At 42.1% G+C, this 23,454-nt stretch overlaps 1 protein-coding gene across 1 annotated transcript in view; it reads right to left on the bottom strand.

Annotated features, from left to right (window-relative positions):
• Positions 1-22,832, bottom strand: part of dlc1 (DLC1 Rho GTPase activating protein) — a 696,855-nt gene extending 674,023 nt beyond the window's left edge. The window contains exons 1-2 of the mRNA XM_070869823.1: positions 22,779-22,832; positions 6,779-7,926 (exon numbers count right to left, since the gene is read on the bottom strand). Coding sequence (XP_070725924.1) covers positions 6,779-7,798 — 1,020 coding nt within the window. The 5' untranslated portion in view covers positions 7,799-7,926; positions 22,779-22,832. The remainder of the gene's footprint in view (positions 1-6,778; positions 7,927-22,778) is intronic.
• Between the last annotated feature and the right edge of the window lie 622 nt (positions 22,833-23,454).

The raw sequence follows: 23,454 nt of genomic DNA, 5'->3' as shown, positions 1-23,454 counted from the left end.
AGGAAGGTATGGGGACCCAGGACATAGTGATGGAGGAGCTTCAGCCCTTGACCTTGTCCAACAGGTACAAGGTACTTGCTACCTGTATGGGTGAGAACAAGGACTGCAGGGAATATAGACAAACTGACCATGGCACCATGATACAGGCGGTCATTCAAATAGGGCAAGTAAAAAGGAATGTGGTAGTGGTAGTAGTCAGTAGTCCGGGGGATAGATAGTTTTCTTGAAGTGATGTAATCTCCAAGGCTACGGATCAAGAGCTGGAAAGTGGGATTAGGCTGGCCAGCTTTTTTTTTGGGTGGTACAGACATGATGGGCTAAATGGCCTCCTTCTGTGCCTTAAATGTATATGATTCTGTAATTCTATGCACCCTCGCAGTCAAAGTCTTGGATGGATAAGCACAGGCCCCTCTCCCAACCACCTCTGAGCCTCCTCCAACAACCTTCAACTGATTTGTGCAAGGCTTCTTTCAATATCTGAACTGAAGGCAAGTCATCGGTGACATCCTTAGACCTGCTCCATTTAATTAGCTGGGAAACCCACAGGACTCATTCAATTGATGTCATTTAGTTAAACACAGTGAAGACCATGGCGATGAAAAGTTTGTGATAGCGACCTGCTACGCAGCTCCAACACACCCGAGCCAACTCAAAGGTAAAAATTCAGCATAAATAGTTTGTAAACAACCTTTGGATGAGTGGGGGAAGGATAGAGATTTCTGATGGAGCTCAGTAATATACCCTTGATGGGTCCAGCTGAAACAAAACTCAAGAAGGTCGACACCATCCAGGACAAAGCAATATGCTTGATTGACCTCTCATCCACTTGCTTAAGTATCCATTCACTCCACCACCACCGCACTGTGTCTGCAGCGTGTACCATCTACAGGATTCACTGCAGCAACTTACCAAGGCTTCTTTGGCAGTACCTCCCGATTTTCGTGACATCTACCACTTAGAAGAAGGGCAGCAGGTGTATAGGAACACAACCACCTCCAAGTTCCCCTCCAACTCACACACCGTCCCAATGTGGACATATATCGTCATTCCTTCCTTGTTGCTGAATCAAAATCTTGGAACTCTACCTGATAGAATTGTGGGAGTACTTTCATCACACAGACTGCAGCGGTTCAAGACACACCACCACCTTCCCAAGTGAAACTAGTGATGGGCAATAAATTCCGGCCTTGCCAGCAATACCTACATCCGAAGAATGAAGAGAATAGCCAATGCATGGGCATGCCAGACAGTTGAAATTCAGCACTTCTGGGTTTTTTTTGGAGCGGGGTGGAAGTGGCTGATCAGCATAATGGCAGCAGTTTGATTTAGTTTTATCTGTTTACACTATACCAAGCACAAGGAAAGTTCATGAAGTTGTTACTAAAAATATTCTTCCATCACTGTACTGAACTTTAGATTACATTTGAACAGCTTGTTAACAGATGTCAACAAAAAACTGTTATAATCATGAACAAACGTAAACTTCAAGCAAACCCTCATTTAGACTTTCTCCTAACTTGTGAAGTTCACAGAACATTTGTATAAGATATCTAGAACCATGCTCGTGGTGGAATTCATTGATTCTTTCCCAGAACCTCAAAACTGTAACTTCTTTGCCACCCCATGGCTTCCCTTCTATCCATAACCTGATGACTTTGAAAATCTAAGCTTGATGTCACATAATTACTCCTTCTTGACTTACCTCATCTTTTCTACTACGGGTTTCAATCATTGTGCTATCCTGTTCATGGGCCTTGGCCCCTTATCAATTTGTTTCAAAAAACACCTATTGGAATGAATCCAAAGTAACTCTAGTATTCTCTGATGAGCTATTGTTAGTTATAAGTATTGTCTTCTACTGAGGGAATGTCTGAGGTTGTATGGGCTACGTATTGATTACATTGATCATTAGTAGCAACTCCCTAGCAGGTTAGATACTGATTGATTACTACTTGCCTATAACTATGCTTTGATGGAATCAGGAGAATTGAAAGTCAAAAGTGACCATTATGGTCAATATTAAGAAGATACATTGGGAGAAGATACATATTGACTGAACGTATTTTGTTTTTGTTTCTTTGGATGTCAGAATCATTGGATGAATCTGGCATCTGTGTTCCTGCCAGCTTGCAAAACCACCCTGTTTACACTAGCAGTAGTTTGACAAGCTGAAAGACGGGGGAAAATAGCTAATACTGCACCAACTGTTCTCATTCCTACAGCCAGCTTGTCTTACCACACAACCAGTTTTCTGTCATTTACATTGGTGACAGCACAGGGATTGATTCAAAAATCTTGTAATTTTTTTCAAAGTTGAAAACAGTAATATTTAACCCCAGATGGATTTTTTGCGCAGGCCTGAGTTAAAATTACAGTCGGCTCTCAATGATGTCATTGGGCTGCAATATGTATATGTAAAGAAGGACCCTGTTGTCCTTGCTGCCTGCTCAGGGGAGCAGGTTGAAATTGCAGATGTGGCGATCATTGGTTAAATGGAACAAGTGATTTTAATGTAGTGTAGAATAAAGGTGTTAGTTTAACTGAATATTTAAATGGCAATATTTGAATGTACATTTGTACTAAAAGAACCAACTAACAAAAATTTACACAGCATTCATATGCAGAATTCATCAGGCAGTACAAAAGCAAAATACTGCGGATGCTGGAAATTTGAAATAAAAACAGAAAATGTTGGAAATACTCAACAGAGTTGGGGGGAATTTAAACCTAAAAAATGGGTGGGTTTGGGGCTTGGGTGGGGTAGTTACATTAAAAGAAAAAAAAAATCAGAATCCCGAGTGGAACCAATCTCCAACTCACCTTTTTAATGGAGGCAGGACGGGGGTGGTGCGGGGGGAGCGGGGGGGGTGGGGGGTGGCGGGGCAGATAGCCAACTCACTGCCAGGAGGTGGGATGTCAATTTAAGTAATACAAGAAGGCTAGAAGCCTTTTCTTTAACCTAAATTTTGTTTTTAATTGTAGTTGGATGGGTTTTACACACCTCGTAAAACCCGACATTTACAGCAAGGTAAGGACTGCTGCATCCAGGAAAGTGCCTTTACACCCACCTCCTGGATCCAGGGTCCTTGCCTCACACATCCGCTGCGATTGGAAACTCCGTCACAAGGCCGCTGATTGCCTTGCCAGACCCCTCCACAGCCGATGAGCATCAGGCTGGTCACGATCTTTCTCTCCCATCCCCGACCTGCCTCTGACCCCAATCTTCCTCTTCTCCCCTCCCCCGATGCTCCACTGGCCCCAATCTTCCTTCCCCCCCACCAATCCTTCGGAGACTGGTAACGGTCCCCACCCGATTCCTCCCTCCCTTCCTCCCTTCCTCCTCTGTGCGGCCTAGTACTGCAAGCCTACCTGCCCGCAGCCAGCCAGCCTCTCAATCTGGCTGGCTGCAGGTGGGAAACACAGGTTTCAAATGTAAATCAGGCCCCGCCACTAAAGTCAGCAGGACCTGCGGGAAACCCGTTCTCCCAGGTTTCCTGCCCACACTGGAGCTTCCCATTCCGCTCCCCCCACCCTAACTCATCTTCCCCATGAAAATTCAGCCCAATGTTTTCAATCAGTGACTTGAATTTTCTGATGATAGGTCACCGACCTGAAACGTTAACTCTGTTTCTCTCTCCAAAGCCTGACCTGCTGAGTATTTCCAGCATTTTACGTTTATACTTCAGGCAGTAAACTGAATGGTAGTGACTGCAACAAACAAAGCAACAATGAACAATGGCCAATAGATCTGTGACCACAGGGTCACAGAATGAACTTAAAGCACCTTTGTTTCTCATCCCCGTGTTCAAATCCCTCCTATGGCCTCAGCTCAACCTCCTCCAGCCCAACAACCCTCTAAGAACTCTGCATTTCCCCCAATTCTGGCCTCTTGAGCATCGCCAATTCCCTTCACCCACCACTGGCCATGCATTCAACCATCTAGGCCCTAAGCAATGGAATTCCCTTGCTAAACCTCTCCACTCACCAGCTCTCCTCCTTTAAGACACTCCTTAAAAACTATGGGGTGGAAATTCAGCCATGCCTCTATTGTGGCGTTAACCTGGGCGGGACGATAAATTCTGTGCTGGGTAATGGTTTGCATCTCCAGCTGCAAAATTCACCAGCTGGGCCCGGAGTGTGGAGCAGAGTACTAAGGGAGGCGTTCCACACCTCTCGGAGCGCTAGGCCGGCTTAGCAAATTAAAGTCCCAAAATAAACAGCCAGCCTCGAAAAGCCCCAAGAGAGGCTTCCGTGGAAAAATAAATCTGAAAAAAACTCACCAAAAACATTCCCAATACAAGAAGCCACATCCATAAAAAAAAAAAATCACACTTACCTCGGGTACACATTCCTTCCCTCACTGCGGTCACTACAGCTCAAACTGTCAGCTTTCACAGGTGGTCCCACTAGGGTGCGCTGTGGGGTGCTACGGATCAGGCGAGTGTCAAATGTCGAGCCGGTGTCATAACCAGGGACGTTGCACACCGGCTCGCATCGCCCAGACGGCATTGCTTCACTCCCCGCAAACCTGGCACCAATTGTCCCGGTGGAAGCTGCTGGAAATGCTTTCGGCCACCATTACCGCCCCTCCAGTGCAAAAACAGGCAGCAATGAACCGAAAATCCGGCCCCAAATCTTTGACAAAGCTTTTGATCACCTGTCTTATTATCTCCTTATGTGTCTTGGTGTATAGAATATGTCTGATAATGCTCCTGTAAAGCCCTTTGAATAATTTTACTACATTAAAGGCACTAAATAAATGCAAGGCGTTGTTGTTTTAGTACCTTTAAGTTCTTAAAAAGGGCATCAGCTTGATGCTAAAATGTTTTGGCGAACAGTTTTACTTGTTTGCCAAACACTAAATGAATGTTATATATCACATCAAACTGCATCATGATGTCATCATGGCAAGAATGATATGTGATTCTTTTGCTACTGGCTGCTGGAAATGTGATTCTTTGATTGTTCAATTGGATATGCCACAACAGGGCAGGGATCTGCCCCGTTCAAACCAGCATCTAATAGTCAGGCAGAGAGAGCAGTGCAAACCATCAAGCAGAGATTGAAGAGGGTAACTGAAGGCTCACTGCAGACTCACCTATCCCGAGTCCTGCTTAGTTACCGCACGAGACTTCACTCGCTCACTGGGATTCCACCCGCTGAACTGCTCATGAAAAGGGCACTTAAGATAAGGCTCTCGTTAGTCCACCCTGATCGATATGAACAGGTAGCGAGCAGGCGGCTTCAACAAAGTACATATCGTGATAGCGCAAATGTGTCACGTGAAATTGAAATCAATGATCCTGTATTTGTGTTGAACTATGGACAAGGTCCCAAATGGCTTCCCGGCATTGTTGTGGCCAAAGAGGAGAACTTTCAAATGGACTCATTCACCGGAAACACTTAGACCAAATCAAACTCAGATTCACGGACTATCCAGGGCAAACCACATTGGACCCTACCTTCTTTGACTCCCCCAACATACGCACTGACACCGTGGTTGACCACGAAGCAAAACCCATCACCCGCAGCAGCCCAGCAGGGCTCACCACACCAGGCAGCCCAGCAAAGCCAGCTACACAGCAGTCCAGCGAGGGCCCAACAAATGATTCACCAAAACCAGCATTTGCACTGAGACGATCAACCAGGGAAAGAAAGGCCCCAGATCGACTCACCTTGTAAATAGTTACACTATTGACTTTGCGGTGGAGTGTTGTTATATATGTAAACCTGTAAATATCTTGTGTAGCCACCAGAGGGCTCATCCCCTGGAGTCCCAAGGGATCCCACAATCCCTTGGGAGCACCTGTACTTAAGGAGGCCTCACTGGCTGGAGAGGCATTCTGGAGACCTGCAATAAAAGACTAAATTCACACTTTACTTTGAGCTCACAGTATCTAGTCAGACTCTTTATTCATACTTAACATTTGTCATGCCAAGAAAGAACAGACTTGCATTTATAAAGCACCTTATCACATGTTGCAGAATGTCCTAGAACATTTCACATGCATTTAATTATTTTTAATTGACATAATTTTTGTTATGTTGAGTAAATGCTGAAAGCCAATTTGTACACATCAAGGTTCTACAAACAGCAATGTATGACTGATTAGTTAATTGGTTTTGATGCTCTTTGCTCCTTGCCCTCCCTGAGATGAGACATTTCACTGCTGTTGAATAAAGCTCTGTTGAGTGACCCAACCATGAGCGCATGGAACTTTGACATTGAGTGCAGGTGAGCTAAAGCACCTTGCTTAAATTTGACCACTGTAGTTGGAAACCCAGCAATCTACTACTGGTCCATCTTTTATATACTCTATGCGATATAATCCCAGTGTCTCAACATTTTCTTTGATAGAATAAATAATAACTGCACAAAGATGGAGCATGTCGAATCTGCACAAAATGGGGGTAATTTTAACTTTGGGTGATATTGAATTAGCTGCCCATTATACACCACGCTCAATTTTCCTTTCCATTGTAATCAATGTTATGGAAAATCGGGCAGGGCAACCATTTCGATAGCACCCATTTTACACCAAAGTTAAAATTACCCCCAATATGCTGAAATGTGCAGTCTTTAAGTGTCATATACACATCATAAATGGACAAATTCCTTGCTTGTTTAACCTGAAATCTTCACTCTATCTGGACTGACTATACTACAGAAAAGAGAGAAAAAATACTTAAAATAAGGATCTAAAATATAAAAAATGATTTAATATAATTCATCGATAAATCAATTAAAGTAGAGTAAATTAAAAGATTATTTTCTTACCTTTCTCTTTCGAAGTTTTATGGTGCAATCTGCAGGATTATAATTATTTGTATTTTCCTGTAAATTTAATACTTGGGGATTTTGATTTGAAACATTTGTAGTATTATTTCTGGTATCAGAATCATTCTCTGCTTGTCCTGCATCTAGATTGATTTCCTCCAGAAAGGGTTGATCCAAACTTTCCCTTGAGCACGTCTGAAATGCAATTATACAATTCCCAGGGGCAACCTCTGATGTCGTTTGTACATCACTATTATTAACAAGACATGAAAGAAGAGATAATTCAGCCATATCCTTAGTAAGCGCCACATCACACTCATCTCTTGGTACATCGTGTTTTCTACGTTGCTGTGCAATAACTGCAGAGTGGAGAAGCTCCTGTGTTGGATTAATTACATCCAAACTCTCATCCAGGTTTTTCTTTGGTACATCCCTCAGATCTATTACCTCTGAAGATTCCAGGTGTTCAGACTCGCTTGTTTTCACATCGCCCTTTGTCTCTTCCTCAGGAACTGAATCATAATCTGGATCATTCTCTATTCCAAAATTCACAGATATATTCTTGGTCACTTGCCTGATCTCTTCCAATGGTGATATCATAATAGAAGCTTGTTTAATCCCTGAGGTCTGCCCTTCTCCTGCAACATAATCATCCTCACAACTGAGATCTGAGTTTTCATCAGATACATGAACCAGGGTCTCTGTGCTTGCTTCTAATGGCAGAATGTACTCCTCACTTTCAAGATTATCATTTTCATCCACTTCTCTTCTTTGGTCACACAGTTGCTTTGCTTGAAGACCAAGTAGATCAGAGTTATGGCAACATTCTGGTAAAGAAATACTGGAAAATCTTTCCTTCTTGTCTGATTTTGATATTTCATTACTTGCCATACTTTGTTTTAGATGATCAGCCACAAGTCCATGAGAACAGACTGCACCAGAATCAACAGAATCAAATGAAAAGCCAGGCCAATTGGTCACATGGTCTTCCCAGCTTCTTTTCTTATTAGCTAAAGACATGTCATCACAATCCAGTTAGATTTTTCCAACCATATATCAGAGAGAAAAAAATCAGAGAGACCCATTGACTTTCTCCATGATGAAGGGCACTTGGCAGTTTTTGTTTCTCAAAGCCATGTTAACAGAATCTGTGTTGCAAAGAAAAGAACAGTTTCAGAGATTTGACAAAAATGCATCGACACAGATAAAGTCACTAAATTCTGTGCCAAGATCTTTTTCATCATAGCAACGTGATAAATATTGCCTTTTCAAAAAAACTTGTGCATGAATGTCAAGACTTTCAGTTCACTAGAACATGTGCTGACATTTAAGTATTAAAAAGTATAAAACAAAAATTATTTTGAAAGGAATCACAAAGAGCTTTATGTGCTCACATGAACAGCCGTTTTCATGAACATGTTGGAAAAAACAGAATTGAAAATTATTATGCTGTGAGTTGCAAAATCAACATAATGTTCACATTTAAACATTGCTGTAAAGAAAATAACTGGGGCACTTCATATTACATTAACTGCACAAGATAAATTGCACTAGTATAAGAACAGTAATAATTCCCCACTGCAATCTATAAAACAAATTATAACCATGTTTTTGTTCATCAGTGGAATTCCCAAAACATGTATTCTACAATTCTGAAAGGGATGTATAAAGGATAAGGAAAGGGTGCTGTCTTTGTAGTTCCTTAAAGGGATACTTGCGTCTGCGCACAGAGGCCGAACTCCAAGCCATCGTCAACATCTTCACCGAGGCATACGAAAGCATAGGCCTTACACTAAACATCCATAAGACAAAGGCCCTCCATTGATCTGATCCCGCCACACTGCACTATCCCCGTGTTGTGGATCAAAATCCACAGCACGGCCTTGGACAACGTGGATAATTTTCCATACCTCGGGAGCCTATCAGTAAGGGCAGACATCGATGATGAGGTCCAACACCGTCTCCAGTGTACCAGTGCAGCCTTTGGTCACTGAGGAAGAGTGTGTTTGAAGACCAGGACCTCAAATCTGGCATCAAGCTTATGGTCTACAGGGCAGCAGTGATACTCGCCCTCCTTTTTGGCTCAGGACCATATACAGTCGACATGCTGGAGAAGTACCACCAACGCTGCCTCTGCAAGATCCTGCAAATCCACTGGGAGGATAGACGCACCAACATCAGTGCTCTCGCTTTGGCCAACATCGAAGCACTGACCACACTCGACCAGTTCCATTGGGTGGGCCACATTGTCCGCATGTCCGACATGAGACTCCCAAAGCATATGCTCTACTCAGAACTCCACACAGCAAGCGAGCTCCAGGTGGGCAGAGGAAATGCTTCAAGGACACCCTCAAAACCTCCTTCATAAAGTGCAACATCCCCACCGGCACCTGGGAATCCCTGGTCCAAGACAGCCCTAAGTGGAGGAAGCGCATCAGAGAGGGCGCTGAGCATCTCTAGTTTCGTCGCCGAGAGCATGCAGAAATCAAGCGCAGACAGCGGAAGGAGCGTGTGGCAAACCAGACTCCCCACCCACCCTTTCCTTCAACCACTGTCTGTCCCACCTGTGATAGAGACTGTAATTCCCATATTGAACTGTACAGTCACCAGAGAACTCACTTTCAGAGTGGAAGCAAGTCTTCCTCGATTTCGAGGGACTGCCTATGATGAGGATGATGATGATTAAAGGGACATTTACCTGCAGAGCTTTTTTGGAGGAGGTGAAGTTTACATATTGTATGTGTATTTTATTAATATAGATATTCTCATTTCTTTTCATTGAGAATCAAAAATGATAACATATGATCAAGTTGTTAGTTTAGTATTGTTTGTGGTGTTAGAACGAGATAAGTAATATTGTTGTCAATATTAATTCTTCATGGTAAATTTCCAGTACAGTTTAATAACTGTTTCTAAAAGTCATAGTAGATAGATAATCATAATATGCCACGATAATCCATATTCCATATTCTACTCTCACCCACCTCCCATGAAAGACATGATTTTGATGAAGCACATATTCATGCTGATTGATAACTAAAACCATGTTTCTTGAATTATTCTGTTCTTTGTGTTTGACTCTCAAAGTCACAAATGACATCTTTATGACTGTGACAAAGACAAACTACCCCTCCTTGTCCTTCTTGACTTGTCTACAGTCTTTGACATGGTTGACCACTCTATCCTTCTCCAACGACTCTCCACCGTCATCCAGCTGGGTGGGACTGCACCCACCTGGTTCCATTCTTATCAATCTAATCGTAGCCAGAGAATCACCTGCAATGACTTCTCTTCCCACCCCCGCATTCTTAACTCTGGTGTCCCCCAAGGATCTATCCTTGGCCCCCTTCTATTTCTCATCTACATGTTGCCCCTTGGAAACACAGCATCAGTTTCTACATGTACACTGAAGACACCCAGCTCTACCTCATTAGCACTTCTCTTGACCCCTCCATAGTCTCTAAATTGTCAGACTGCTTGTCTGACATCCAGTTCTGGATGAGCAGAAATTTTCTCCAATTGAATATTGGGAAGACTGAAGCCATGTTTTTGGTCCCCGCCACAAACGACGTTCCCTAGCCATTGACTCCATCCCTCTCCACAACTTCTATCTGAGGCTGAACAACACTGTTCACAACCTTGGTGTTATATTTGACACTGAAATTAGCTTTCGATCACATATCCGCAGCATAACGAACATAGAAACATAGAAAATAGGTGCAGGAGTAGGCCATTCGGCCCTTCGAGCCTGCTCCACCATTCAATAAGATCATGGCTGATCATTCACCTCAGTACCCATTTCCTGCTTTCTCTCCATACCCCTTGATCCCTTTAGCCGTAAGGGCCATATCTAACTCTCTCGAATATATCCAATGAACGACTCTCTGCGGTAGGGAATTCCACAGATTAACAACTCTGAGTGAAGAAGTTTCTCCTCATCTCAGTCCTAAATTGCTTACCCCGTATCCTTGGACGATGTCCCCTGGTTCTGGACTTCCTCAATATCGGGAACATTCTTCCTGCATCTAACCTGTCCAGTCCCGTCAGAATTTTATATGTTTCTATGAGATCCCCTCGCATCCTTCTAAACTCCAGTGAATACAGGCCCAGTCGATCTAGTCTCTCCTCATATGTCAGTCCTGCCATCCCGGGAATCAGTCTGGTGAACCTTCTCTGCACTCCCTCAATAGCAAGAACATCCTTCCTCAGATTAGGAGACCAAAACTGAACACAATATTCCAGGTGAGGCCTCACTAAGGCTCTGTACAACTGCAGTAAGACCTCCCTGCTCCAATACTCAAATCCCCTAGCTATGAAGGCCAACATACCATTTGCCTTCTTCACCGCCTGCTGTACCTGCATGCCAACTTTCAATGACTGATGTACCATGATACCCAGGTCTCGTTGCACCCCCCCCTGTTCCTAATCTGCTGCCATTCAGATAATATTCTGCCTTTGTGTTTTTGCCACCAAAGTGGCTAACCTCACATTTGTCCACACTATACTGCATCTGCTATGCATTTGCCCATGCACCTAACCTGTCCAAGTCATCCTGCCGCCTATTAGCGTCCTCCTCACAGCTCACACCACCATCCAGCTTAGTGTCATCTGCAAACTTGGAGATATTACACTCAATTCTTTCATCTAAATCGTTAATTTATGTTATAAATAGCTGGGGTCCCAGCACTGAGCCCTGCAGCACCCCACTAGTCACTGCCTGCCATTCTGAAAAGGACCCGTTTATTCCTACTCTCTGCTTCCTGTCTGCCAAACAGTTCTCTATCCACATAAGTACATTACCCCCAATACCATGTACTTTAATTTTGCACACCAATCTCTTGTGTGGGACCTTGTCAAAAGCCTTTTGAAAGTCCAAATACACCACATCCACCGGTTCTCCCTTGTCCACTCTACCAGTTACATCCTCAATAGAAGATTTGTCAAGCATGATTTCCCTTTCATAAATCCATGCTGACTTGGACCGATCCTGTTACTGCTTCTAAATGCACTGCTATTTCATCTTTAATAATTGATTCCAACATTTTCCCCACTACTGATGTCAGGCCAACTGGTCTATAATTACCCTTTTTCTCTCTTCTTCCTTTCTTAAAAAGTGGTGTGACATTAAGTAAAAATAGAGGACAGAGAAACCCAAGGCAAAAGCAAAAAGGGCCACATTACAGCAAAATTCTAAAGGGGCAAAGTGTGTTAAAAAGACAAGCCTGAAGGCTCTCTGCCTCAAAGCAAGGAGTATTTGTAATAAGGTGGACGAATTAACTGCGCAGATAGCTGTTAACAGATATGATGTAATTGGCATCACGGAGACATGGCTCCAGGATGACCAAGGCTGGGAACTCAACATCCAGGGGTATTCAACATTCAGGAAGGATAGACAGAAATGAAAAGGAGGTGGGGTGGCGTTGCTGGTTAAAGAGGAAATTAACACAATAGTAAGGAAGGACATTAGCTTGGATGATGTGGAATCGATACGGGTGGAGCTACGGAATACCAAAGGGCAGAAAACACTAGTGGGAGTTGTGTACAGACCACCAAACAGTATTGTGAGGTTGGGGATAGCATCAAACAAGAAATTAGGGATGCGTGCAATAAAGGTACAGCAGTTATCATGGGCGACTTTAATCTACATATTGATTGTGCTAACCAAACTGGTAGGAGGATTTCTTGGAGTGTATTAGGGATGGTTTTCTAGGCCAATATGTCGAGGAACCAACTAGAGGGCTGGCCATCCTCGACTGGGTGATGTGTAATGAGAAAGGACTAATTAGCAATCATGTTGTGCGTGGCCCCTTGGGGAAGGGAGACCATAATATGGTAGAATTCTTTATTAACATGGAGAGTTTCACAGTTAATTCAGAGACTAGGGTCCTGAACTTAAGGAAGTATAACTGTGATGGTATGAACGTGAATTGACTAGAATAGACTGGTGAGTGATACTTAAAGGGTTGATGGTGGATAGGCAATGGCAAACATTTAAAGATCACATGGATGAACTTCAACAATTGTACATCCCTGTTTGGAGTAAAACTAAAACGGGGAAGGTGACTCAACCGTGGCTAACAAGGGAAATTAGGGATAGTGTTAAATCCAAGGAAGAGGCATATAAATTGGCCAGAAAAAGCAGCAAACCTGAGCACTAGGAGAATGTTATATTACAGCAGAGGAGGACAAAGTGTTTAATTAGGAGGGGGAAAATAGAGTATGAGAGGAAGCTTGCTGGGAACATAAAAACTGACTGCAAAAGCTTCTATAGATATGTGAAGAGAAAAAGATTAGCGAAGACAAACGTAGATCCCTTGCAGTCAGATTCAGGTGAATTTATAATGAGGAACAAAGAAATGGTGGACCAGTTAAACAAATACTTTGCTTCTGTCTTCACGAAGGAAGACACAAATAACCTTCCGGAAACACTAGGGGACCGAGTGAGAAGGAGGAACTGAAAGAAATCCTTATTAGGCGGGAAATTGTGCTAGGGAAATTGATGGGATTGAAGGCCGATAAATCCCCGGGGCCTGATAGTCAGCATCCCAGAATACTTAAGGAAGTGGCCCTAGAAAGACCGTCTATCCACCTCTGTAACATCGCCTGTCTCTGCCTCTGCCTCAGCTCATCCGCTGCTGAAGCCCTTAGCCATGCCTTTGTAACCTCTAGACTTGATTATTTCAATGCACTCCTGGTTGGCCTCCCACATTCTACCCTACGTAAACTTAAGGTCATCCAAAACTCAGCAGCCCGTATCCTAACTCACATCTAGTCCCACTCACCCATCACCCCTGTGCTCGCTGACTTACATTGGCTCCTGGTTAGGCAATGCCTCAATTTCAAAATTCTCACCCTTATTTGCAGATCCCTCTGCGGCCTCGCCCCACCCTAGCTCTGTAATCTCCTCCAGCTCCACAGTCCTCCCCCCCACCCCCGCCGCCCCCACCTGGAGATATCTGCGCTCCTCTAATTCTGCCCTCCTGGGAGCCGGTAATGTGTTTTGTGCCACGTTAGCATCCTGCAAAGTTGCTAACAGCCTCTGAAAAGGGGGCAATTTTGCCCCCCTGGTCTGTGAGGAACAAGGGAGTCATGCAAACGCCGAAGGCAGTGCAGAAAAAAGCTGCAAAGCTGCCCCCTAGTGTCGGGGTCTAAGTTATGAGAACAGACTGGAGAGACTGGGCTTTTCAGCCTAGAAAGGAGGCCTCTGAGCTGTGATCTGGTGGAAGTATGCAAGAAAATTATGGGAATTGAAAAGATAAACCCAGAATATTACTTTAAATTAATTGAGAAGAGAAAGGGACACAGGTTCTGGCTGCTAAAAGGTAACCTTTGGACTGATGAGGAAATTCTTCACAAACAAAAACAAAAACAAAGGAATCTTTTAGGAAACAATTGAATGCTGAAATGGGGGGATCTCAAGGTTCTCTGTGGATGAACGAATGGGCCAAATGGCTTTCTTCATCCATAATTATCTTATGATCTTGTGACCACCCTAGAAGTCAAACACTGCTATGTAGTATGAATTTTCTATTTTCCACAACAGTCTTCCTCTGACAAAATTACACGTTAGTCCCAATTTATGAGCAGTTTGTAGTATGAACTCATATCCATTAGTAGCCAGGATGAAAAACTCATAGGCCTAGAAATTAGTCTCAGGTGGTGGTGTAAAACGGGCGGTATGGGATCAGCCTCCTGTTATATGCAGCACCTGATAGACAGATCCACTGCAGTTAACGCAGCTGAATATATGGCGCTGTGAATAAGGGACGGCCGATCGTTACTGCCCATTTTACATCACCACATGAGACTAATTTCTAGCTCATTGTCATTTAATAGGACCCTTATAGTCAGCAAAGAGAGGAGACTTTCAATTCACCAGTACAAGTTTGACTTAAACTCGGGTCGCAGAGGTGAAAGGACAATATACTAACTCACTCAATGCCCAAACTCCCAGTTTGCAGAATTATTGTTTTTATTTGTTCTTGATATATGGGTGATGTTGACAAAGCTGCAATTGTTGCCCATCCCTAGTTGTCCTGACAAAGTGATGGTGAGCCTTCTTGATGAACTGCTGAAGTCCTTGTGGTGATGGAGCTCCCACGATGATCTATTACGGTTCTTTGTAATGATTAGTTGACAACTTAGTGGCTTGCTAAGCCAATTCTGAGGGCAAGAACAGTCAAGCATATAGGGGAGAAAGAAAGAAAGACTTGAATTTATATAGGGCCTTTCATGACCATCAGATGTCTCAAAGCACTTTACAGCCAATGAAGTACTTTTGGAGTGTAGTTGCTGTTGTAATGTGAGAAACGTGGCAGCCAATTTGTGCACAAGCAAATTCCCACAAACAGCAATGGAATAATGACCAGATAATCTGCTTTTTTTTGTTATGTTGATTGAGGGATAAATATTGGCCAGGATACCAGGGATAACTCCCCTGCTCTTCGAAATGGTGCCATGGGATCTTTTACGTTCACTTGAGAGAGCAGTCGGGGTCTTGGTTTAACGTCTCATCCGAAAGATGGCACCTCTGACAGTGCAACGCTCCTTCAGCACTGCACTGGATTATCAGCTTAGATTTTTTGTGCACAAGCTGACAATGTGGAAAGATAGAGACTAGGTAGAGGTGGCAGGTTCCATTCCCTGAAGGGCCTTAGTGAGCCAGTTGGGTACAATCCAAAAGATTCTTACTATTTTGCTGGGTCTAACCCACAAATTATCAGATTTATTAAATTTTATTTCACCACTTGTCCTGGTGGGAATGAACTCATGACCACTATGTTGCTAGTCCCGTACCATTATCATACTAATATATTAATGAGAAGTACAAGAAGAGATTGTTGTGCGTGTTCACTGTCAAAAACTATTTAAACTGTCTACATCTTGAACTACAGAATAAAAGAGTAAGGAGCTACTGTAGTTGTTAGATTTAGTATGGACAAACATAGGTCCTTAAAATTAAATTCTGTAGGAACATCTGGAGACATCTAGAGTCTGTGTTTAGAACATAACGTAGAAGTAAGTGTGGTAAACAGATGCAAGAACATTTTGAGATTGTGCGTTGAGTGCATGGATAAGTTCATGCAGGAACATATCTAATATAAGCAGATAAATTTAACATGAATAAACATTCTTGAGAGTTCAGTACATGCCAGCACTTCCTTACAAGCTTGTTTCCTGGCTGGTATGTGTGGCTACAGGCTGTGCATACCAGAATGCTGTTAAAAGTTTATCATCTGAAGAGAGAATGGAAAAAGTATAAAATATAAATCTAAACAGACATTCTTAATGGAACAGAACTCAACCCAACTTGACCAGCATTATATTGACTCTTGCTCTGTTTCCTGCTTCCTAGTCACGTGAATGTTAATTCCAAATGATGGGATGTATGAGAAATGCAACCAATCCTGTGGGATTTGAAACACTGGAAAAAAAAATGCCAAAGCCATACAGATCACAGATCACAAATGCATGAATTCCATAAGGATTATGCAGGCTTTTGTTCACCCAGCCAACACAATTTGCATTATGACCTTTTTCACAAAAAGAAGTGCCATGTTGATTGCAATGATTTATGAGGGCTTTTATTAATTTGGCATTCTAGTTCGCTAAAGAATTGATTTCACTTGGTCCACGGTCTTTCAAATACTTACCTCATAAAATTTCTTGAAAATCTACTTTTGCAGATTTACTTTCACGTTTAAAGCATTTCTTTGCCAAGATGATTTTCTAATGCACATCTTTTCACAATTGATTTTGTAAATGAGATGTTTTTCTTACCTCAAGAGTTTGTAACCTCCCAAAACACAAAATATACATTACATAGGGAACAAAAGATGAGTAGAAATATTAAGTGACTGAAATTGGTTCCATTAAAAACAACTGCATAAAAGTAAAACCGATAGATACGCAATCAGATAAGTAAATCTATATATAGCAACGTACGGGGTAATGTATTTGGTTATTATTAAAGAAGCTGAATGCCATCAATTGAACTTAACTATGGCCTAGTTAAATGAAGAAACCACTGGAATGCTTACCCTTGACATCTTCCAGTAAGAACCAGTTTTAAGAAGGATGAATTATGGTTTTTTAATAAAAAAATGTATAGTTACTCCTGTTCAGTAAGTGGGATAGTGGGTGTTTGAAGACCTAATTTCAAAACAGAAGGCATCAGCTGATATCTAATTTCTATTCATAGGTGGCACCAGGAAGCAGAGACTTGACCCTCCATTTTGTTGTGTTCCCATTCTCAGCTGTGCCAGTGAGGAGTAACACCAGCCAAGAATAACATTGATACTGGACTGGAAGAAAGAAGGTCTGAGACCACATCCCTGCTGGGCACCCAATGAATGTCGTCAAAAGGTGGGAGGGAGATGGAAGGGAACCTGCAAGGGAGAGGGGGGTAAGAGAATACCAAAGGTATGTAGCTTCAGAAGACCATATATGCTCTCAAAAATGCTTCTACAAGTTTAACAAAATTATTTACCACAGATATTTTAAGAAGTATATGGACAATAAACTGCCTAAGCTTTGGTAACTTTTAATTAGAGCTTATTGTTTTTTCAAGATTGTGCCATGTAACTTCGACTAGAGCAAGATGACTTATAAATCAAATTGTAATTTTTCCTTTTGTCGTCCACATTTGCTCAAAGCCTAAATGTATTTAGCAAAAGGGCTTGTACAAATTCTAATTCAACATTTGAAAATGGGCTGGAAGAAGGAATTTATGGGAGTATTCTTTTGGCAGGGGAGAAGCACGTATGCATTAAACATTTGTCTGCTAGCGTCCCACTGTGGAATTTCTGGACTGTTGTCTCCTCAAAAAAAAAATCACAAACAAAAGGCCACTTTTTAGCAAGAGCAGTGTCCTATAAAGAGGTCAGTATTTTTCTTCTTTTATTGAAAAATACTAGGAGTGGGGAGGCAGAAGTAATGTATCCTCAGTTTCTGTTTTGTCCTCAGCCACTCCACCCCAATATAATGCAAGCAGTGGTGACCTTGGTATCTGATAATGAAGTCATAACATTTACAAATATCGCAGTTGTATCACAGGAAAGGTCCAACATAAGTACACGTTTGAAGGGTCATCGCCTTCATGAAAAATAATTTGGTAAATTGTTTTCTCTTATATTTTAAAGTCTTAAAGATCTTGGGTTTGTGCTAAGTTGGCTAATCTCAGCCAGGGAAGCTGCAGAAATGCTAGAATTGACTTCAAGGTCTCGAGGCTAAGGAAACCAAAAAGAAAAAAAAATTGGGTAGCGTTTCCACTCCTAATCACGATCCACTGACCTTTGCCAAGGGCACACGTATGACTGTCAGTCAGATGAGGACAGCATAGTGCTTAGCTGTGGAGTCCTCCACAGTCAAATTAAACTGTTTACTGACACTCACTCTTGGGGTTCACACATGAATGGTTACTCAGGTCAGGTATTAGGCAGCCACTGGCACTTGTGTGCAATCATATCCCTGCAAGAGTCAGTGCCTTCAAGACAGGAGGGACAAGGGAAGAAACAAACAGACTGTCTCTAATAAGCAATTTAGAACAGTACTTCTTCTACCCACTAACCTCTACATAAGAACTGTCACCACTTATTCTTCAGGAGACTATTAGCCTACACTTGGATATGCCTTTTTAGAGCACAGACATAGGCTGTGATTGACCATTGGGTTGCAGGCTTCATACAGCAGGGTACAAACAGGAGGTCTGACAGCCAGCAGCTTGAAAGGAAGACAGAGGTGTAGCCATGCACCAATATCTGCTGTAAAACAGAAGCCATAATGCATTCACAGATGTGGGATTCTAATACATCTAAATTACTTAACATTTACTCTACATGGTTTTTTTTGCGGGTATACTTGCACATATGTTATCACTTTGTCTTTAACAGACATCAAACACTTGATCAGTGTATGCACGAGCAAAGTTCCAGGCCTGCAAGCATTGCCTGGCACTTAACTCTCTCAGCTCTGAAAATATTTTGCAGCTTTTGATATGCACACATTTCTCCTCGTTATAATATCTTAAATGATCACGTAAAATTTATGATTCTGAATTTTTTAAAGAAAATTTAGAGAAATACATGGAGGAATCCTCCAGGACTCAGTTATGTGTGACACTGAACAGTCAACCATCAGCAGCAAGGATTCCAAAAATGTGCCAGAGGGTCATGGGTTCAAGTGCCATACAAGCATTTCAGCTCACAATCCAGGCTGGCACTCCAATTCTAAGAGACTGCTGCGTTATGGGAGGTGCTATATTTGGATGAGACATTTAGCCAAGGTCTGATGGTCCAGGTGGACACTAAAGATCCCATGGCACTATTTAAAGAAAAGCAGGTCTTCTCAGTTCTTCTGGTGTCCTGGCCAACATTCCTCCTCCAACTAGTAATACTAAAGAAAACCCAGATTAACCGGTGATTCATCTCACTGCTGTGTGTGAAATCTTGCTGGTGGAGGATGGTTGCATCATCTGTCTAAATAATAAAAGTCACTGCACTCTAGAAGTAATTCATGTGTGAAAAGTTTCAATGTGATAAGGCACTATATAAATGCAAGTCTTACAACATCAAAAGTTGATTTCTTGCTGTATTCTGCTCGTAAATCAAATCCTAAATTAATAGCGTCCTATAAAAATTTTGACAACTAACGGGTTACTTAATAAAGCAGTGTTTAAAAGTTCAAAACTGCTAATATAGGCCATAAACTAAATTATTCTATTATTTTGTGAACTGTTCCACTGGGTGATGTCACAACTTTAAACAGTTAATCCAAGTTTCAATCCATGATATCATCATAGGAATAGCCCAATATTCTTATTGGAATAGAAGCACAGAGAATAATCCAGAAAAGACAATAAAACTGATTAGGATTTCAAATATTTCTGTAGTAGAAATTGAATTAATGTTCTAGTCAGAATTTAATAACATTTGGCATTAATAATTTAATGTGATTACATTAATATATTCTTTTTGATAACGTTATTAATTAACTCTTCTAAAACACATGTTAGTTGTGCTATAATTGTATGTTACTGATGCTATTGTTACTAAATGTGATTCAATTTTTATTTCAGAAGTTCAAATCAGGACACTACAGGATGAATACTAACAAAGCATAGGGATGAAAATTTAGCAATTTGGAGTTTTGGAAGGAGTTCAAAAAATGTTTGCGATCTCTGAAGTTCACATTTTGACATCAGGGTAGTCACCTCAAAATGGTGACAAATATTACCTATAATCCTTAGTGTAAGTGAAACTGCTCTATAAAATTATTTTATTATGTAAATATTCATGAGTAACAACCAGCATCCCATATCAGACAGTATCAATACCAGGTAAAGGCTTCTTCCTTGGTTTCCCAATAGATGGTCAGGAATGAATGGCCGCATCAATACCACAAGGCAGTTTACACTTTCCCTGCTACATAAACAGGGATCAGATGTTTAAAAAAAGATTCTTTGTTACTGAAGGTCCAGCCACAGACAGGATCCACTCAGCAGGATTTTTGAAATATTGCCATGCAGACATAGAAAGACATCTGTCCTCTTGTACATGGACACATCCATTTTTAAAAAAGACACAGGTCCAAATTGGTCCAAATTCAAATATGCAGTCAACGGAACCGAACTGACTCAATTTGGATCATTTCAATCTCTCTTTCCAAGTATTGAATGACCTTTTGCTTTTTCCTTAGTGTTAATTGTGTTTGTCTTATCCCGTCTAATTTTCTCTCTTTCTCTCTTGAAGCCACTGATTTCTGTTGAGATGTTTCCATGATGCTGGCTATCCTTCAGCAACTTTACCTATGTCAGCCTACACAATGAGTGTTGTAGGGTATTTGGCAATTGAGGGTATCTTCCAAATACTGTTGTATGGTCAAATACATACATAAACTGAGGCCATAATCCAGTTCTTAGTAGATGTGTGACCACATTTCAAAACTGCGAAACTGCTCCTTCCCTCACTTGATGTCTACACATGTGTACATTCCAGGAGGATTTAGTGGGTAGCAATCTGGAATGGTAATCCCAGCTAAATTGTCCATTTCCTGGCCCAAGGGCACTGGGGCACTTGTAGTCTCCACCACTACCCCAGCTGACATGAACAGAGAGCAGGGATTGAACTGGGGATGTGGATTTAATTCCACATTGGACAACAAATCTACCAACTGAGTTATTGGTGGAGCCAATGCATTTGTTTTAATAAAAATTGACAACATGACTTGTCCCCTGAGAATCTGGTTTAGCTATACAAACACGTGAACACACACCGAGGAAAAGAATAACAATAAATAATATAGTTACAAAACACTTTGGGGCTGAAAATGCCCCTTTCTATAAGGCCCGTGGCCGCCTGAAAGTGCCGGCCACGAATTGGTGCGGACTGGCCGCTGAGTTGCCGTGAAGGGGACCGCCATTTTGAACATTGCCCTCCTAGTGGTGTAGGAGACCACTCTGCCCGTTTTCCCGTCACTTCGTGCACGTGCCGAGCCCTTACCGACTGGCGGCAACCCCTTCCCAAAATTGCCCCGAAAGAAATTGCCCCTTTCCGGAATTGCCCGGTGGGAGCGGCACCACCGCCAGTCGGTGCCACTGACAGCTTTTGCTGTCGGTGCCCTTTCTGTGGCTTGGTGACGCGGCTGCCCTTAAAGGGAAGGTGGCACTGCTGGCGACTCCATGTTTTTTTTTTGTCGGCCGACTGCCAGGTCGGGCTGACAATTATGGCCGTGGGTTCGGCTGGGCCGCCAATAGGCAGCCTGGTACACCCTCTTGGGTGCCAGGCCGCTGGCCCGTCCGAAATCCTCCCTGGTAGCCTAGTGTTTGCCACTAAAGTGGCTGCAGAGTTCGCAGTGGCCCTCCCCTTTAACTGATTGGGAGGGGCGTTGTGACGCGCCAGCGCGATGACATCATCAGCACGTGCTGATGACTTGCATTGTCGACCACATCGTCCTGCCCCCACTTCCGCCCCGCTAGTGACAGCTACTCCGGCCCGACCTCACTTCCACCCCGATGATGAGGCCACTTCCGCCCCGCTTCAAAAAAAATCATGAAGTGCTGAATTTCTCCCGATTGGCTGCCCCATGCATTGAGGCGGATGGAACACATCGGAAAAGGTAAGTGCGACTCGTTTCGGGCGGTGGCCAATCTCAGCTCCTTTACCTCCCAAAGGTCATGCTCCTTCATCTTAATATCTCATAAATGCTAATCACAGATTTCAATATCAGTAATGCTTCAAACTTAAGATCATTAATCTTATAAAGACACTAAATTGCATTCTTCTTAATTTTTGATGACCTGGTTGATATGGCAGAGAGATGAAGCACTAATTCTCAGATAATTCATTAGATTCAGTGAGATACATAGACACAGATACAAAACTGATTTGTTACAGCTGAACTGCAATAAAAAATGATATAACATGCTCAAAGCACCCGTTGTGAAATAATGTACTTTACCAAATGTCAGCTGCTTGCAAAATAGGATAACCATTGAGCAACTAAATAACTTAACTATGCTACTAAACCAATTAGCTTCAAACATACATCAAAAGTATGCAGCAGAGCAAATCTGGTATCAACATCTGTTAAGGTGTGGGCACCTTATTGTATATAAGCCACCAGTAACAAAGAGCACCCTACATTTTTATTTATCTATAACTCTAAAATATGTCTATTTTTACAGAGAAACATGCCACGAAGCTACATTTATTGATGTGGTAGATTGATGGCATCTAGAGTTGTAAACAGAACTTTTAGATTTTGAACGGGTTGTGGATGCAATGAGACCATCTCAGTGTGTTGCTGTGTTTGCTAATGTTTCTATGATTAGTTTTAATAAGTGACATTTCCAGTATAATTTTGTCCACTGTACAGTGCTTCATAATGCCAGCCCGTTCAGTAAAACATATTTCACCATCGACCTCTTCAACAACTTAGGCTGCAACAGGCTAGAACTATGAGAACTACTGTAAAACAGAAATTCAAAGAAGATCTTACCTACATTACACACAGCCACAGAAATGACTGACATCATCATATTCCACAATCTGATCGTAATCCTGGTGCAGAAGTTTTAAAGGTTTTCTCTTGTTTGCCTTACTGAGATCAATGACCTACTCCAAGCAGTTTCGTTCAGCGTGTAATACTGAGAGCACACACACTGCAGCAGGAATGAGACTAAACTGAACCGAATCCTGTCAAGTTATTCCCAGCGTCTCCTGTCTCCAAAATTCAGACGAAACGAATGTTTTGTGAAGGGGCCCAGTGACCAGGCCCAGACTGGCTGGAAACGATTTCCTGCCTCCAAGTAGTATATACATGTGCGAGTGAGTGCACGAGAAAAAAGACGCAAGAAAGTAAAAGAATACAAAAGGGGAAGATACCATAATGGCAGAATGTATAGTGATTCAAGCCATCTTGTATAACTATTAGATTCAGTTTCTTCTTACTCTAATCAGCTATAAACATAGGAGTGGATAAATTATAAAATCTGTCTCAGTCTCAAAAGGTTTGCATAAAAATAGGAACTGACTTTATCTTATTGTAGTAATTGTGACATTTATTTAATAACAGATTAAACATCACGATTTCTAAAGTGGATAACATGCATTATTACCTTTCCTGAGAATCCTCCAGAGCAACAGATAACCACCAACAATGTAAATTCACAAGGGCAA

This window comes from Pristiophorus japonicus, chromosome 2 (genome assembly GCF_044704955.1).
Source record: "Pristiophorus japonicus isolate sPriJap1 chromosome 2, sPriJap1.hap1, whole genome shotgun sequence".
Taxonomy (NCBI): domain Eukaryota; kingdom Metazoa; phylum Chordata; class Chondrichthyes; family Pristiophoridae; genus Pristiophorus; species Pristiophorus japonicus.
Note: the sequence above shows the minus strand (reverse complement) of the source record. Positions and strands in the feature narration are given on the sequence as shown.